The following is a 19,550-nucleotide window of genomic DNA, read 5'->3' as shown; positions in this document are numbered from 1 at the left end:
CCACAAACTCTAGCCTTAGAAACTAATCCACAAAATATGGAAAAATGGGAATTTGGCCTGCTGGGCAAAGTGTGCTGTTGATAAAGGAAAGAGATAACCTATCAGACCATCAGCATTTCCTGAAAATGCGTACTGAATAATATAAGAAGTAAGAGAAGTTATCATATAATAAAAAAGAAAGTCCAGAATCAGCCACAGTGATATAGAGATAAAAGATGCTGAAAAATAAAAAGTGAGGCTTAAGTGGGATGGGGAACAAGAAACACTTACGTTGGCTTCTGTGTTTTTTAGTGCAAAACTACCTTGAATTAAATTGGAATCAATAGACTAGATTCTGATCCTGATTATGATTTGCCAGCCCAGTGGCCGTAGAGAAGCGTCCACCACCTGTCAAAGGAGGCAGTCACATTAATTAATCCCTAAGACCCCTTCCAGCTCGAAGACTGACATTACCAGGAACCCTAAAATCATAGGGAAACAGTCAAAATTCAATAATTTTGAATGATATCAGAGGGACTACAAAGTATACGAAAGGCTAGAAAGAAGAAACAGTGTGTCAGTTAGGATGTAGAAGGTATCTGAGCCAAAGGGGTCAGTGGGATACGGTACAGAGCAAGTGCTTAAGGAGAGTAAAGAATAGTGCCATGTGGCTGGCTGAATCTTATTTAACAATTCTGCCGTGCTCGTGGAAATCTCGAAATCGAAACCCATGTACAAGTGCCCTTTCTACTGGAAATAGGTGAGAGTAAAGAGGATGGTATCTTAGCCTCACGAGCCAGGTAGTTTGGGTTTCAGACCAGCCTGAAACTTGATCAGGTTTTAACATTTTTGGCCTTCAGTGACCTGGGTTATGCATCAGAATTATTTGCAAAGTTTGAAAGACATAGAATTCAAAACCTCACTTCGGACTTTATAAAACCAAAATCTATGAATTTTTTTTGAGTCCCCGTGATATAGTCATTTTATTCACTGCCATTCAGAAACTGTTATACCAAATCCTCTTAATGTCCTTTCCACATTTAACATCCTAGATTTCTATAAACTTTATTAGAATGACTGTCAGGACATTGTGGACCAGAAACATGAATAAGCAACTAAGTTCTACATATATTCAAGAAGTTCTGGTGCTGTTTACTACCTAGCATACATCTACCTCCAATAAAAGAGGTTTCTTTGGTTTCTCACCAAAGAGTCAGATGCATGAAAAGAATTAAATCCTGATTTGGCAAAGATACTGGTAAGAGCAGTCTTACATGATTGCTACTTCATGACCGACACTGCTGTCGGCACTTCACTTACATTAACTCCCGAATCCTCCCGACAGTGCTGTGAGAAGGGTACAATTAGCCCCATTTGTACAGAGCAGAAGCCAAGAAAAGTTACATAATTCCCCCAAGCTTGCACCACGCCCAGGGGCCAAGCGAGAATGTGAGTTACTCTGGGGGCACTTCTGATCACCAGGCTATGCTGAGTCCACCACAGTCACTGTACACGGAAGGAAATAGGGCATCTCAAAGCTAGGCTTCAGGCAAGTATATTGAAAAACTAGGGGAAAACCTATTTTTTCCTCACCTTTTATTTTTTCTTCTAATTGATGCACTTGACTAGACTCTTAAGATGTGCAAAAGCTCTGGATAATCCTCAGGATCTGTCTTAGGGAATAATTTGTCGCCCGGTAAGAGGTCAAGCTGGATCTGACCCCAGTCAGAGAATGTTCTGAGTTAGTTCCAGTGGCCTGTGTTCTCTAGTAGAGCAGCTGGCCTTGATTCATGAAGGGGGCAGGGGGAGGATCAAGCAATAACTTTTTGAAAGATGTTCACCTCTTCTTTCAAATGCAACCAGAGAAATTATTACGACAGTATCTTCATAACTAAGCATTTAAACGTGAGTTCAGAGGACCCTGCCTTTAAAAAAAAAGGAGGTATGAAGATACAACTTAAACATATGCTTGTTAGGTAGTGAATATCAACTGATGATACTGGGGCAGGGGAGGCACAAATCCATGTCCTTTCCTTTTCAAAGTTAAAAGCAGTGATTCCAATGACATGTTAGTGTCAGTCAGTCAGTACTCAGAAAGTGACACACGATGTCTCATGCAGTCATCTGCTTGAACTTTTGCTCTTGGCATAGAGCTGAAGATCTCTTCTTGCACAAGCTCTTTGTTTTTGTAAGGCTCTGACACCTGCACGTTACTTTGGAATATCCTAACAACAGACTAAGCTTTGCTCAAAGGAAGACTTGATGTCTTTCCAGTGTGCATACGAAAGGAGGGGTGTGTTTTAAAGGAGGAAAGGAGTACTTTGATCACCCACAAACAAGCGAGAGGAGGTATAGGGTTGTAAGACCTCACCATGCTGGAGGTCTGAATGAAGGGAAATGAAAGTGGGAGATCCTGACCAGCAGGGAGAAATGGTGAGGAACTCAGTCATAGTGGAGCACCCTACAAAAAATATCATGGATGAAGTTTATAAGGCAGCGTTTTCCAACACACAAAACCATAATAAAATAGACAATCAAAATATTCAAGTAGTGTAGAAATAGAAACAATTCATGTGGTTCCTGCTGTCAAAAATCTTGCAGTCAAGATACACAAAACTGAAGTCAGAGATAAACAAGTTCAAAAATTGTATAGGCAAATAAAAGGAACTTTTGAATCCAGCTAGTTAATTAGATGAATTTAATTTTAAAGGACACATAGCCTAAGGCTTAGTACACCACTAGGATGACCCGAAGACTAGCAACCGTGTGGCCTTGGCCTGTTTGGCCTTGGGTAGCTTAAATTAGCAAGGCTTCCTGCATCTGAATTGGTTTGACCATTTCTGATGCAGGACACAGTCCAGGGAGCGTATGCAGCTCAGAAATTGGGTTATGACCTGGACCCCCTCAGTATATTCAGCAGCAGTCGATGAATTAAATGCAGACAGATTCACATTTTCTGCTGTAAATTTTGGCAGTAAAAAGAGATTGAGTCCTATTAACTCTGCAACTTAGAGAATCCTTTGGTAAAAACATATATTGCCCCAGAAATTGGAGGGGAAAATTACTGTATTATTTTCTGTTTCCAGTGGGCTGATACTAAATCCACCTGCTCAAGTTAAGCTCCGTAAGAACACACTAGGATTCTTTATTGCTGAATCTGCAAAGGATGTCAGAAGGTAATATTTTTTTTATTACTTTAACGGGGAGAAAGTCCTAAAGTGAATACACCTTAATGGCAGGCAGACTGAGTCAGCCCCGTGTTTCCTTAGCATGAAGCCTCACATAAGTCATTCTTGATTTGCTTTCATTGTCCAGAGCCTTCTTTTACTGTGCCGTCTGTCACAGTGATGTGTATACTCCCGAGCTAATTGGAAAATGTAGCTGCGAAAGCAAGAATCCTCGACACAGGACAGGTAACTGTGCTTTCTGTCTGGCTGTCCTCAGCCCAGCTCCTGGGGGCGTGGCCAAGGAAAGGGGAGGGACTCTATCTCTTAAAAGACAGTGTCCACTTGAACTTGGCCAAGAAGTGGCAGATACTTCCCCACTGGGCATCCAAGACCTGAGAATCAGTCTTTTAGAGCTGGAAGAAACCTTACAGTTCTCTAGTTCAATCCCTTCACGGGCCATGCAAATGAGCTCCGAAAGAGATTTAGTAATTTTGTCCAAAGTCACATAGCCAGCTGGAGGCACCTTCCAAGTCAATCCCAGACATGTTGATGATTAGCCTGTTGCTTTTTCTCTACGTCACGCAGGTCTTCCCACCTTCAGTCTAAAAGTGCAGCCTGTATCTGACTGCTTCGTTGGGTATGAGGATACCCCCTCATGACCATTTCTATTTTTTTAAATTTTACTGGGATGTCTCTGACATACAACATAGTATGAGTTTAAGGTGTACAACATGATTTGATACATTTATACTGCAATACGATTGCCATTGTAGCATTAGCTAACACCTCTGTCACCAGCATAAGTATCATTTCTTCTAGTGTTGCGAACAGAACCATTCCTTGAGTACTCTGTTCCTTAATGGATTGTAAGGAGCTTACAATGTACTCATTCTGGCACAGTGATGAAGAAATGAAACTTTCCCCTTTGCTCAAGCTGAACTCGGTAGCTCACCAACAACCCTGACCCCTCAAAGCAGGAAGAGAAAAGTTATTTCGAGCATTCATGATAACTTAGTCACTTCTGGTTTGAAACTTAGTCTCTTCCAGGTATGTTAAGATTGTTTGGGTAAAATCCCAGTGTTTCAGCATTTAAACTTAATTTGGAATTTGAATTTCCGGTCAGGGCTCTCCTTCTCTAAGGTTCTTCTCTTTTCCCCGGTAGTATTCTATCTAAATGCAGGAGAAAACTTGCCTAACCGCATGGTATTCTCGTAGTGGACAGCCAAGCATCCTTTCATGAGAGTCCTCCTTAGTGGTTCCTGAGGTCTGTAAGTGTCAACTTCTGTGACCTCTGCATTGGCAACCAGTGACTCTGTTCCTCCTGGATTTAGGTCACCTCCTGTCGTTTGTTACTGAAATCCATTGTCCCTGCCATTGCCTCTGGTCTTTTTTTTTTCAGATAGAATTTTCTTTCTTAAAAAAATTTATTTTTTGTTGAAGTATAGTTGATTTACAATGTTGTGTTATGTTCAGGTGTACAGCAGAGTGATTTAGTCATATATATATATGTGCACATATATATATTTTTTCAGATTATTTTCCCATATAGATTATTACAGAATATTGAAAATAGTTCTCTGTGCTGTATAGTAGGTCCTCGTTTATCAATTTCATATATAGGTGTGTGTATATGTTACTCCCAAATTCCTAATTTATCTCTCCCCCCTACCTTTCCCCTTTGGTAACCATAAGTCTCTGGGTCTGTTTCTGTTTTGTAAATAAGTTCATCTGTATCATTTATTTAGATTCCACATATAAGTGATATCATAAGATATTTGTCTTTCTCTGTCTGACTTACTTCACTTAGTACGACAATCTCTAGGTCCATCCATGTTGCTACAAATAGCATTATTTTGGGTTTTTTTATGGCTGAGTAGTATTCCATTGTATATATGTACCACATCTTCTTTACCCTGTCATCTGTCAATAGACATTTACATTGCTTCAATGTCTTGGCTATTGTAAATAATGCTGCAATGAACATTGGGGTGCAGGTATCTTTCTGAATTATGGTTTTCTCTGGATACATGCCCAGGATTGGGATTGCTGGATCCTATGGTAACTATGTTTCCTTTTTGAGGAACCTCCATACTGTTCTGCATAGTGGCTGCACCAATTTACATTCCCACCAGCAGTGCAAGAGGGTTCCCTTTTTTCCACACCCTCTCCAGCATTTATTATTTGTAGACTTTTTGATGATGGCCATTCTGACCAGTGTGAGGTGGTACCTCATTGTAGTTTTTAGCCTCTGGTCTTGAGGTCTGCAAAGTCCCCTTTTCCTTTACTCCTAGTCTTTTTATTCCATATGTTATTTTGGTCTCTCTGCTCTGTGGGATTTGTCAGTCTCCCCACATTCGTAGGTGTGCATGTCAGGATGTGGGAACCTAGGTGGTGCCCTCAGGCCATCTTCTGCTTCAACACACACATACCGCCATCTGCTCTTCTCTAGTCATCTTGCACTGTTACTAAATACTCCTCTAAGTGCGCCCACCAGGATCCATATGAAGAGGGTTTTCCTATGGATTTTCTCCCCTTACACACCATAAAATTATCCTATGTTCCTTGTCTCACCACCTCTCACCTTCCTGAGACACCAGGTGTGTGTGTTGGTTGGGAGGAACTAAGTGTTTTCTCAGGGGTCCAGGCTCTGGCATTTTTGGGTAATAGCTTTATCGAGATATAATTCAAATACTATGAAGTAAATACCAAATCCTTTTAAAGGGTCCAGCAATTCAGTGGGTTTTAGTATATCAGCAGATTTACGCAACCATCACCACAATCAATCTTAGGACATTTCCATACCTCAAAAGGAAGCTCCATACCCAGCAGCAGTCATTCCCCGTCCTCCTCTTCCTGCACCCCTGGCAACCACTAGCCTACTTTCTGCCTCTACAGATTTGCCTCTTCCGGCCATGTCACAAAGAGGGGGTGATACAGTACATGGCCTTTTGCATCTGGCTCCTTTCACATAGCCATGTTGTAGCATGTATCAGTACCTCACTTCTTTCCATGGGTGAATAATGTTCCATTGTGTGGATACACTTCCTTTTGTTTACTCATTCATCTGTCAGTGGACACTTGGATTTTCTCCAGCTTTTGGATATTGTGGATAATGTTGCTATGAATATTGGCACAGAGATATCTATTTGAGTTCCTCTTTTAATTTTTGTGTATACATCTAGAAGTAGAATTGCTATATCAAATATTAAGTCTATGTCTAATTTTTTGAGGAACCACCATACTGTTTTACACAGCAGCTGCATCATTTTACATTCCGACCAGCAGTTCACAAGAACAAGGGTTCCCATTTCTCCACATGCTAACCAACACTTATTATTTTCCTTTTTTTTTTAAAAAAATAGCTGTTCTAATGAGTGTAAAGTAGTATCTTATTGTGATTTTTAACTTAATTTCCCTAATGGCTACAGATGTTGAGCATCTTCTAATAAGGATCTTATTAGCCATTTGTATATCTTCTTTGAAGAAATGTCTATTCAAATCCTCTGCCCATTTTAAAATTGGGCTATTGTCTTTCTATTATTAAGTTGCATTAGGTCTTTAAATATCCTAGATACATGTCCCTTATCAGAGATGTGATTTGCAAATATTTCCTCCCATCCTGTGGTTTGGCTTTTCATTTTCTTCAAATAATTTGAAGCACAAACTTTTCGTTATAGCAACTCAGGACACCAGGGGTGGTACTGTCGTTTCTTGTTGGATTAGTGGTTAGTGGCTTGGCTGGACTATTTCACTGAACTCTATTTCCCCTGCAGTGTGAAGCCTCTGGTGTTGCCCATCAGAGAGTATAGCCTTGGGATGCACATAGTCACCCTGGGATGACAGTGGTTTTAACTGGGCTCTTTTTAATTGTCTCCTTTCCTGACTCTCTGTTAAGCGCTCTGCCTCTGTTGGTATCACACCCAGCTCTTAGGCTACACTCATTGGCTGCCCGTGACTCTTATTATTTTTTTTTTTTTTTTTTCTTTTTGCGGTATGCGGGCCTCTCACTGTTGTGGCCTCTCCCGTTGCGGAGCACAGGCTCCGGATGCGCAGGCCCAGCGGCCATGGCTCACGGGCCCAGCCGCTCCGCGGCATATGGGATCCTCCCAGACCGGGGCACGAACCCGTATCCCCTGCATCGGCAGGCGGACTCTCAACCACTGCGCCACCAGGGAGGCCCCTCTTATTATTTTTGACAATACCCTGAGGCAGATATTGCTTTACAATATTATCCAATTAAATTTGAGCCCCTTTGCAGGAGTAGTTTCTGAGGCTAGTCCGAGGTTTGTTCTGACCCTGAGAGGGCAGTTATTACGTCTCTTTCCTGGTTCACTGTGGTAAATTCTAGCCCATGGTTTACCTTGTTGCTCTCATGGAGTTACCAGCATCCGCTTAATGATTTGCCACCAAAATCACCATTGTTTTCAAGAACAGCCTTGGGCTTGAGCTTCTCCTCACTCTACTCCAAGTAAAGCCAATTCCCTTGGGAAGAACATCAGCGCTCTCTATTGCAGTGGCCTGCCTCTCCCTCTGGCCAGAATCTCTGAGCCACTGCCCAGGAGCTGTGGGGTAGAAATGGTCATCCACCTATCTGGAATTGACATATCTGCTTTTTGAGCCGGTCTCTGGGCAGTGGCGGTAGCTTCTGGTCTTGGTTTGCCTCTCCCACTGTAAAACCTCGGCCTTGGGTGCGAGCTGGGATGAGGCTATTCAGTGCCCCATGGTTTTCACCCTGTGATGCTGGGGCAGGGCCTCTGCCCCATGAGTGAGGGCTGGGTGGAGGAAGGGAGCCTCCATCCTCTTGGATGTACTCACCTGAGACTCAGCCTCTGCACCATGGGGCTGGGAGAACAAGAAATGCTGGTGCCCTGCCCCTCCCCGAGACACACCATAGCCCTTGCCTGGACGCTGGGGGGAAGGGTAGCTCTGTGTTTCCGGGCACACGTGCCCAGAATGGAGCTTCTGTCACACTTAGTTGGGGTTGGAGGAAAGGAAGCCGTTTGTGGCTCAAGTGCCTATGGCTCTTGTAGCTCTTCCTAAGGTTTGGTATAATTTTTTGAATAAATTGTCTACATTTGCTACATGCCTGTAGGACAGTTTCTAGAGATTTTAATTGGGCTTGCATGTGTATGTTTCAGTTTTCACTAGTTACTGTTGTTTCATGGAGGAGCAGGTCCATGGAACTTTTCATGCTTCCATCCCACATTCTGAACTAAAGGCTCTATCTTAACCATATCTATTTTCTCTGACTCTTTAAATTTTCTTGTGAAAATCTAAGACAGTTTTGGGCATAGAAAGAAACTATTCCTATGCCATTTCCTGAAATCCCTATTAGAGGGCTTGCAACGGAACGCTTGACTCTAAAGAATACTGTTAATTAAATAGGCTTCAAGAGCCTATTTGGGATTCAAACGTTAAACATTGACTCTTTTGCATTCTATAACAATATGAATCATTCTTTTTTGTAATTTATTTATTTTTGGCTGTGTTGGGTCTTTGTTGCTGCGTGTGGGCTTTCTCTAGTTGCGGTGAGCGGGGGCTACTCTTCGTGGCGGTGTGTGGGCTTCTCATTGTGGTGGCTTCTCTTGTTGCGGAGCACGGGCTCTAGGCACGCGGGCTCGGTAGTTGTGGCTCGCGGGCTCAGTAGTTGTGGCGCACGGGCTTAGTTGCTCCGCGGCATGTGGGATCTTCCCGGACCAGGGCTCAAACCTGTGTCCCCTGCATTGGCAGACGGATTCGTAACCAGTGCGCCACCAGGGAGGCCCAATATGAATCATTCTTGAGGCAATGGGTGAGGCTGACTAAATGGAGAAATGTCCCATTAAAGAGATGTGAATAAGAAAGAAAAAAATAATACATTAAGAGTATCGTCTCATTACACCTATCTTTATCCCATATGAAAATTCAGCATTGTTTCATGCAGTAGACATATCCCTGTAAACACAGTGTACAAATCAAACTATTGCACGTAAGTTATACACTCATATGCATGCACTGCTGTCAGTCATTTTGCAAAACAAAAACTTTTATAAATTGAATAATCATTTAGCTTTTAAGTGTGTTTTTGTTATAAATATTTTAAAGCAGGAAGTTAGTTGGTCTAGTATAAAGATGGAAAGGTTTTTGTTTAAAGAAAAGAGCTCTGCATTCATATTTGTAGATATGCCAAATTTCACCCACTTCTATAACAGGTAATTTATAGTATCTAGGGAATCAGTAAGAGTTTCAATTTATAATCTGGCATTTGATCTCCCCCGGAACCTTTCATTCTTCTCATAATAGAATCACTTTTTTTTCCTTCTTGCTCCATACTGATCCTCCATCACCACTTCTACTACATCCAGGACAACTCTAATTAATCTGGTACCAAGGTTCTTAAATAGCAGGCTATGAGTGAGCCAGCTGTTCTTACTTCACTCTGCCAGACGATGGCAGCAGAGTACCATGAAACGCTCAGGGTCTGGTAGCCAGGGGAGTGGACTTGTGTGTGAATTTGAACCTGGAGAGTTAGTTCTAGCCAAAAATGTGCCAAAGAGGACATCATTGTGGAAGGGGACTACTTGGCCTTATAGATTTAAAAGTCATGATGATGTCTTGGAAATTCTCCCAGAGGATTAACTTTCTAAAAGGACTAAGGAACTTACCACTGGATGACAGAATAGAAAATTTACTGACTTAGAGTTAGTTCAGATTCCGGGTTGAATATTTTACATTTCAGAGTCAGATGAAATGTATCCCCCCGGTCCACTCCCTTTAAAGAATTATCTCTTCGTTGAGTTAATTAAGCTTGCTCAGTCCCACCAACTTCTTCCACCTCCTGTGCTCAATGAGAAGTCAGAAGACTTGAATTCTGACGGCGGCAGTGCCACTGATTGGATGCGGTTTAGGGAAGATACATCACCTCTGGGATCTCAGTGTCATCCTTTTGAAATTCAGCAGTCCTCATCGCCGCTATGGCTCTTTTCAGTTCTGATGTTCTATGATTTATAATCCCTCTTCTTTGATCACTTCCTTTTTTTTTTTTCCTGATAGAACCATACCAGAGGTTCTCCCCTTAAGTTCATAATCTAACATTTTAGAGGGGCAGCAGGGTGCAGTGGTTAAAAACGTTGGATTCTGCATTGCTCACTTACTTCTTAGCCGTGTGATCTTAGGCAAACTATTTAAGCTCTCAGAGTGTTTCAGATTTCTGTAAAATGTTAGCGATAATATTACATATCTCAGGGGGTTAAATGAGACTATTAGTACATAAAGAGTATACAGGTTGAGTCTATTCATATAGAAAGCATTAAGAACAGTTCCTGGCAAATAGTAAGTACTACATATATGGTAATTATCATAGAACCCGTGGGAACACAAACTCAAAAAAGAATCTCGTTATTTTTCTCATCAATGAAATTCAGATGAAATAAGAATTGGCAGAGAAGTCCTGGTAGATTATACTTATTTGAACCCATTCCCCAATGTGTTTTGGATCCAGAACATGAAGACCATGCATGGTAGGGCCAGCCTTAAGAGCAGGAGGAATCATATGTAATTAGATAAGTTACTGGGCAGAAACTTGCCCAGCTCCAACTAAACAGTTCACTGCCTGCCATTTCAGCACTGAATTCTCTAACACCTAAGATTTTAGAGTGGTGGTCCTCAAGCAGGGCAGGGAGAAGCACACACCGGTCTCTGTATGTGATGGCGTGGAGAGTGGGCAACAGGAGAGCGGCCTTAGGAAAGCTGTGTCCAAATTCCCCTAATCCTCACCCGCTGAGAAAGGCTTTAGATTCCTTCTTAAAATGTTAATGTTTGTGATGGAGTCACGTGTAAATGAGAGGGGAATTATGAAGAGGAAATTGGAAAGAGGGTGTGAAAAGGGGTCAGGGATGGGCAGACATGATAAGAAATGGTTTGAATAGGAAGTCCAAACTTGAATTTACTCTACTTCGTAGTTTTCTTTAGGTTTTGCCTTGGGTCATTTTTTTCATCAACATCCCAGACTAAATGACCTCTTTAAGAAGGGAGTCAGCCCAGCCAGTGTTCCCTAGGGATGAGCATTCCAAACCTGGAAGGTTGAACTCTAACCCCTGCAGTGGATCTACCAGCTCATCTCTCTAGCTTGGCTCTCCTCCTGCACCAGTGGCTGTAGGTAGGAGAGAGAGCAGAGGTGTTCCTGAATGCCTCTTCTCTAAAGCAGGGCCAGGGACCACATGTCCACCCAATTCCAACAGAAAGGAAAACAGCCTGGTAATAGCCCACAAAGACCACACACCAATATCTTGCATTCCTGCATTCACGACAGTTGCCTTTGTTCTTGTAGTCAGTCCCACCGTTGGCTGTGGGGCTTCATTGTCTCGAGTCCTTGGTGTCCATCTCCACTTTGGCTGTGGCCCTCTTTATTTCTCGTCCCAATGATTATAATAGAGTCCTGCCAGGTTTCCCTGGATCTAGCCTCTCTTCATGCCAATCCATGCCATCTTTCATGGCTCTAAGAATTTTCTTGAAGTTCTGATCATGAACAGATATATAAATAAAAAAATAAATAGATGGATGAATGTCATCCCTACTCTTGCAAGACGAAAGCATCGGCTTGATCTCTTGTCCTGCTGCTGCTTCAGCTCCTGAGAGCAGTGTTTCTTATCCAAAATACATGGTATCACTTCTTAGGTGTGTCACAGTGACTGGTAGGTACTAAATTTTGCAACAATTTAGCTATTTAGTAAATTGGAGCAGATTCAGAATCAGCCAAATAAGGCAGGAATTATTTTCACTCATTTGGACTATGATAAGATTTCCTGAGGGAGATAGAGAGGAGTAAAATTATTGCTCTCCATATGGAAATCATACATGAGGCATGTCTTAATATGCAATCCTATCACATGTGCCAGGAAAGGAAAATGGTTGCCTGTAGCTGTCAAGGAAATCACTTCTTGAAGAAAAGAGAAAGATAATCAAGATGCTGGCCGTGCATAGGACTTTAATTTTTTTTTTCAGTCACCCACAGGTCTTAGATGCCGTGTCTGTCTTTTTTGATGTCTAATGCTTTATTCGGAAACCCTCTTTAGAATATCCATAGAGAAGAAGTCATAGTAAGCCATGGCAAGCCATTAACAGTCTGGTTAGGGCTTTAGGCAAAAATCCATTTCATTTTTCCCTTGCCTAAAATATGAAAACATAATTACTTGGACACTGTCAGCTGTAGCTAAATAGATTAAAATATAAATAAATCAAATGATCAAGTGCTCTTAGAGTGAAATCAGAGAAACTTCAATTGCTTATCTACTGCCTTGAGAGAAGGGGACTTTACTTTCTAGTTTTATTTTATTCTTTGGGTTTCCTCCCAAGTGTTTGAAGCAGCAAAGAAACTGGGAGAAAAGGCAGTAAAGAAGCTGGGAGAAAGGGCAGTAATTGTTGCACGTTCTTAACAGCCCTCTCTGCAACCTGGTAGAGAGGACACTTTCAGACTTTTTTGTGAAATTCATTAGGATTATAGAACTTAGAGTTGAAGGAACCAGAGATCATGTGGACCAGTTCTTTTCCCTTCGGGCAGCCAGCACACACAGCTGGAGCCCCCACCCATCCTCACGAGACTGCGCCTTCCAGCCCCCATATCCATGGACATACTTCCATAATCATGGAAGCTTCCAACATTATGCAAATCATTCATGTGTTTTCAGGAGAGATTTTATTAAGAAGGACACAAGGGAAGATTCAAAGCTTTATTGAGCAAAAATTTCTCACGGTTCATACCTAGCACTCACCTCACCCACCTGTCCCCTCCCACCTTTTTTTAATACCTGGCAAATGTTGTTGGCTGGAGAGTGAGGCTCTGAGAAAACAGAGACTTCCTGAAAGTTCCATGGTTCCCAAGCCAGTTTAGGCATGTTGCGTTTTACATTCCACAGCTCAGTTTCTATCACGAGTACTAAGCCGACTAGCCTTTAAAGACTGACAGTTGGTAACACGCTAGTCCTCGCTTAGATTTTTCTTCAGAAGTTCCCTTCCCAAGCCATTCCCCCCAGGGCAAAAGGTAACCGCAAAATAAGGAAACATCAGTCAACCTGAAAACCCCATCAAAATTCCATATGTAAGTGAAGGCTTCTGAGGATTACAGATGGGGAGCAATCTTATTCCATACTTGGCTCTTAGTACACCTGTATGATGCAATTACTGCTGATTCAAGCCGACAAATCACATATGCAAAGGATGTCCCTCTTCTTCCCAAAGTATGTTTTGACTCAATTGATATCTTCTGCAGATTAAAATGGCTTAGAAAGAGTTACATCAAAAGAAGAGGGATACCAAGGTGTTTTTGTGGCTCTTTATGTCTGCCATTGTCCAAAGCCTGGTTCAGTGTGGGTTTAAAGGCTTGTTGCAGAGGAACTCCCCATTCCGAGTAGTCTAAATACAGAGAGAGTCTTAAATTGACACAGAAGGAAAGGTCATGTTTCTCTTCTCCACTTAGGTGGGCAAGGAAGAGGAGTAGCAGTGATGGCTCCTCTTTGACTCTGTCCGTCTCCTTGGTAACTTCTTCCCAGGCAGTCTTCCCATCTCTGATCACCTGGCAATCAGGTTCAGGCAAGCAGATCATGCAGGGTTTTTGAATAGTGAAAGAAAAGCATTTAACTTCCAAAGCATCCTTTAGAATGTCACTTCTCATCACAGTACCAAGAGCCAATTCTTATTGAGCAAGGATGGCTTCCTAGCCAAGTGCGTTTAAAGGATTCCTAGGTTAAACCTCTTCTGGAATAAAAATGGCATGATGGAGTATCAACATATGGGTGCAGGAGGCTCAGGTGTCCTTTTTTTTCCATCTCAAAGCAGCTTCGTGTTGCTCATTTAATGGTGCTCACACGTTCTTGCATTTATCCTCAACAATCACCCTTTGAGGTCCTAGTCTTCTCCCTATTTTGCAGATGAGAAGATTATCTGCTTTTGTGTTATTTCCAGATGTGGAAATTCACAAATGTTTTGAGACATATCCCAGGTAAGATCAAGATTCTTCAAAAGTTAAAATAAATAATAAAGGAAGCCTTGAAGGAAAAATGAAGTAAAAGGAAGCAGTATCCAAGGAGAATGAATTGCAGGCTGACCAGTATCTGCAGAAGGGAGTAGGGGCCTTGTATAGTGATCTTTTCTTAGTGTCCTGTAGTGGCTGTAGACTCTGCTGGCAACCAAAAGGCTCCCCAAATGCTATACTTTTGGATGAGATGGGAAGAATGAAAGGTGCAGAATGGATAAGAAAGTACTCAGTAGGTACTTATTTTAAGCATACCATATGGTATTAACATCCTCACAATCATTTTCACCCACTCTCTAACTCTGTAGAAGGAAATTAAAGAGGTTTCTACAAACCATCCTCTTAGAACTAGTCTGTAGCTGAGGATTCTCAGCCTCTCCCTAGTCAAGGGGCTAGAGCTCTCTCAGCCAATAGGGACAGTCCAGAAATCCCTTATGAAGGGGTATTATGCCAACTCACCAAGATGGCTGTGACATTGCAGGGACAGAAGTCATGGTGATGAGAAGCAACGGAAGGGAACACTCTGGTCCAAAAGCACAGGACTCCTACCCAGCGACACATATGAGCATGGCTAGCAACCTGAGCTTTACCACCAGGTAAGAGATGCAGAGAACCCTCGTCCTCTATGTACTTTTTTTTTCTAAGAATCACTGGGCAACAAAAATTTGACTTAAACAGGAATATTTGCTTTATCAGCTCCTATACTGACTAATACAGTTGTTCCTCACCAGCATGAATTAATCCCAACTTCTCCCAATATGACTGAACTAAGCAAATATACCTCCCACAACATTGCTGAAATAATTTATACTTATGACAGCCAGAGGTTATGCACCCAGTTTTATTTCAGATCACCCTCCAGGCACTCAGGAAATGTGGGTGAGGGCAAAATTTCAACTCTTCCCCAATGTTTTTTCTATTATTAATCCATGCCTTATTTCCAACAAATTATTGATGAGATTGCTTTTGGTTTTTAAATCTGCAAAATAGGGCCAACAAATTCTTCCTCCCCTACTCTCTTTTTCCTGCATCTCTCTACTCCAAGATAACCCTGATTAAGCAGAATGCGGGGTTGGAGGTGAAGAGTGTGATCTGTTTATTGAATAATTTTTAAATAGAGGGTTGATCTAAAACTTGGGTCACCCCAAATTTTATTGTGAGTAACTGTGTCATGTGTTGGCAGTATTTCAATGTAGTAGCTATAAAATACCAGGAAAATCTTTCATGATTGAGAATTGTGATTGGCTATGGGTAAGTACTGTATTGTCTTCTCTGGCATCACACAATGTTCCATGCAAACGCTGGCCCTCCCTAAGCTGTGCGATCTTGGGAAGCTTGCTTTACTTCTAGGTGTCTCAGTTGTGATATCTTAAATGAGTATAATGGTAATGAATACTCTGTAGGTTCTTTGTAAAGACTGAATGAGATGAGGTATTTAAAGCATTTTGCTTGATTCCTGACTGAGAGTAAGCATTCATTAAATGTTCCTTATTATCGCAGTGATCAATTCTTGTATCTAGGAAGATGTACGAGGTTGGACTGAATATGTAGTAGATGCAGAGCCCTCCAAGGATGTGGATTTTGAAATAAATCCTTGATCCTGTTTTTTCTGTAATTCACCTCTTTCTTTTAATGCATGAAGAGTCATGCTTCTGTTTAACTGAGGATTCTGGATAGATGGGTCTGGTTAATGGAGGTTTTGCCGTACCTGTCCAGCAGGTGAGGCAGGCATCAAATATCTGAGCCACCAAAGGTGCCACGGCTTTATGGATGTGCTTTCTAAGAGGAATACAAAAATCTAAGAATTATATTTTCTGCCCTTCCCTGCCTTCCATTCCAGGATTTTATGAAATCTGAGTGAGATAATCTGTGGGAAAGGAGGAAAAGGGTTAACATCTGTTTGGAGGAAAGGTTCTATGGAATTTCAGGAGTTTTGCCTCACTCTTAATGACAACAGAACAGCTAGGGGTTAGCATTGAGATTTGTAGATTTTTCTTTCTTTTTAAAACGGTTGGTAAAGAGCTAAGTATTGAGTAGCTCTGTGTGCTAAGCAGGCACTATGCTTAGATGCAGAAATCAGGTTTCCACCCCCATACAACCTAGCTGGGTAAACAAGATGAATTCAGATAAATTAAATCAGAGGCCAAATGAAGCAGCATCCCTTCCAGTGCTACACTGATGATTCTGACAGCAGGTCAAAGAGGAAGAGGTCAATGGGGACTGGGTGGATTGTTCCAGAATGTTTCCTGTAGGAAGTGGGATTTGGAGAAAGGTAAGAGAACAGGAATCTCAGTTCCTGTGGAGAATGTAACACGGGCAACGCATGGGGAAAACATGGAGCCTTCCATGTACCAAGTAGCCTGACTAGAGGTGTGGCTGCATGATGGAGTGAGAAATAACGTCTCAGATTTCTCAAGAACACGTTCTTGGTTGTTGGTATTGCGCATGTGTGTGAATACATGCATGTAATGTTTACGTTGATGCAGAGTAGTTGCAAAAACATGATTCCAATCTGAAAAGTGTTTTGAGACTATAAAGATAGCATATGTGATAACACATAAAATGCTCCAACCATGTTTATGCTTTCATTTATTCTTTCCCTTGTCTTCTCTGTGATGAGAGGATTAGCAAGTCATGGATAATCAAAACCCACAGAAGATCCTTAAATGCAGTTTCAGCCACTGAGCTTCACTGACGTTTCCCACCATTCTTTAACACAGCTATACAAACAAAATCATTTAACTTACTGATGTTTCCCCATTGTCTTTAATCCCTTTATTGTCTATGATAAATAAGGAAATGGCCTAAAGCAGGCATCTAAAAGGAGAATTGGTCCAGATGGCCTGGTCCATCTGCAACCTGGACCCATCAGCTCTCTCTATGGCTGGGGGATCCCTGAATATGCTTTAAAGCCCCTAAAGAAGGTCAAAGATAGTGATAGTTTCCCATCCAGATCATCTCTAAAGATGATGTTTATTCACTTGTACCTCTTAATTCAAAAGCAAGACAGATTCTCATGAGCTACAGGGCTTAAAACTAATCAAAGCGAGACTGCTGATGAGATGGTTATATGCGCTTTGACAGATAAGTGCTATTTGTGAGTGAATTTCTGTGATATTTCATCAAGGGAGAGGTCAGCTCAGTTGTTTGAAATCCAGTGTTAATGGAATATAAGACAGGTAATGCTCCCACTTGGGACTACAGAATAGGGTGGGTTTTGTTTTCTGGTTTTGGGTTTTTTTTTTTTTTTTCTTTTTGTAGGGCAAAGATATTCCAACTAGCAAATTAGCAAGCACATGTCCTGAGTAACAATCGCGAGTGGTAAAATAGACTTGATGGCTTAATAGAGACAAGTAGGCATTATTGGGGAAAAAATGTAATATGTGTGGTAGGCGCTATTTGTGATCCATTTTTGATGTGTTAATAGTATTACATGCACACTCCAAAACCAGCCTACGATTATTTATAGTTTTGCTGACAGTGCGCTTGATGCTTTTAAAGATGTAATCTTGAGGCCACTAGTGGGTTTTCTGGTAAGTTCGGAAACTACTGTCTTCTATTCTTAGTACTCGAAGCAGTACAGACAGCCCTAACTTACGTGAAAGTTATAGTCCAATATTTCATTGCATCCCTGGTTTCTTTCTTTTTCCACAGAATAAGCAACAACAAGCAACATCATATAAATAGCAGTTTGGGTCTCAGACTAGCACACAAAACTCTGTTTAATAGATGGTGGTTAAATATGTATTCATTGAGCAAATAGACAAATACTAGTTCTGTTCACCAGCGTTCTGCGTCCTTAAATCAAGAGGTCATGTAATACGAGAGGGGGAAGATGAATATTTCCTCTGACTTTTTTCAGGGTGATAAGCTTACACCTACACCTATGCAAAATGTGATGATAAATAAAAATGCCTCTCAAACCCTCTTGGAACCCCTTTGCCCTCACTTCCAGTTTCTTTATTGTGGCTACCCCGCTTTGGGTGAGCTTAGGAAAGTTCTGACCATTTTACTGTTGTACAGTTTTTGACTATTCTCTGTCTCTATCAAAATCCACTTCTTCAGGAAAACCGGTTTTGATTAGATATTAGAAAGAAAAGATTTAGATACAGCTAACTCATGTTGTGACTGGCCAGTAACAAAACAACCACACTAAGTCATTCAGTATTTTGAAAAGTGGGTGTTTATAAACTCAGGTGGCCATGGGTAGATCGCTAATCAGTGAAACAAGGAGAGGCAGAAATTTCTAAGTAGTGTCTGATAGATCTGGGTCAGGAGAGGAAACCAGTTCTAATAGAAAGGTTTGCCTTCTTTGGGAATATCAGCCCTTCCATAGAAACCCTCCCTCTGGGTCTGCCTAATTCAACCCTTACAGACTCTATTGAAGCCTAAATAAGTTTCCACACAGTTTCCCTTCCCACTTTGTCTCTGTGAAACCTGTGACTAAGATTGTATTTATAGTATCAGCTTTGTCTTCATACTCCCCCGTGTCCTTTTGGAGATACCAGAGACCATGCGTAGTATTTTGTTCTCTCTTTCCTGATGTCCAGCCCATCCTTAGCTCTTTAAAAGGCAAGTGGACCATCAATACCAGCCATGAGCATTGCCCCACAGCAGGCATGAGCCCTAGATCACCACCTTCCTTTGCCTTTAGGTTTCAGTTTCCTCATCTTCAAAACAGAGATAATATTAGAACCGAAATAATTGAAATGTTATTTGTGAGGATTCAATGAGATAAAACAGATTAAATTCTTATCTAGTAAAAATCGAGCAAGTGAAAAAGGGTCCCCTGGTTGTGGTTCTGTGCCCCCGCCCACCACCTCTGCCATCATTTCCCTGGCTCATAGATTTCCATGCTTTTGCAGCCAATTTCTTTCTCATTCAAGGGGAGAGGGCTTGAAGTTTAAGACCTTCCAAAATTCCATGCACTGTCTACAGCCCACCATCCATGGAGCGTCAGCTCAATGGAGCAGATCAACAGGGTTTTCAGTGAAGATACCTAATGTGGTACTTTCCACGGGCGCACTCACTTTGTTGCACCCAAGTCTGTCTGTTGCTTGCCATTTCCCCTCCAGAACACTCTTTCCATGGAGGTTCCAGCTCCTTCCTTAGCTCTTACCCAGCGTCTTCAGCTGATTCCTCGGCAGTCTTCAGTTTCTGAGCAAATTACAGTCCATCAGAAGGACTGCCAGGGCATCCTCTGCCAGGCATGGCTCCTGGGACATCTGTTCCTACAAGTTCTCACTTTCGAGTACCATGCCCCTTACACACACACACACACACACACACACACACAGACTGATGTTAGGAAAGGAAGCTGAGTCCTTCTTTTCTTTCTATTCTCAGCTCTTCACATTTATTGAATTCTGTGCCCCAGATGATCCAGGCAAAAGAAA

At 41.8% G+C, this 19,550-nt stretch overlaps 1 protein-coding gene across 1 annotated transcript in view; it reads left to right on the top strand.

Moving 5' to 3' along the window:
- KCNU1 (potassium calcium-activated channel subfamily U member 1) overlaps positions 1-19,550 on the top strand; it is a gene marked incomplete at both ends in the record, with an annotated part of 134,890 nt that overhangs the window by 50,757 nt on the left and 64,583 nt on the right. The window contains 3 exons of the mRNA XM_082608689.1: positions 3,066-3,155; positions 3,295-3,392; positions 3,732-3,783. Coding sequence (XP_082464815.1) covers positions 3,066-3,155; positions 3,295-3,392; positions 3,732-3,783 — 240 coding nt within the window. The remainder of the gene's footprint in view (positions 1-3,065; positions 3,156-3,294; positions 3,393-3,731; positions 3,784-19,550) is intronic.

Source organism: Mesoplodon mirus, assembly GCF_964341445.2.
Source record: "Mesoplodon mirus genome assembly, chromosome: 20".
Lineage (NCBI taxonomy): Eukaryota > Metazoa > Chordata > Mammalia > Artiodactyla > Ziphiidae > Mesoplodon > Mesoplodon mirus.
Note: the sequence above shows the minus strand (reverse complement) of the source record. Positions and strands in the feature narration are given on the sequence as shown.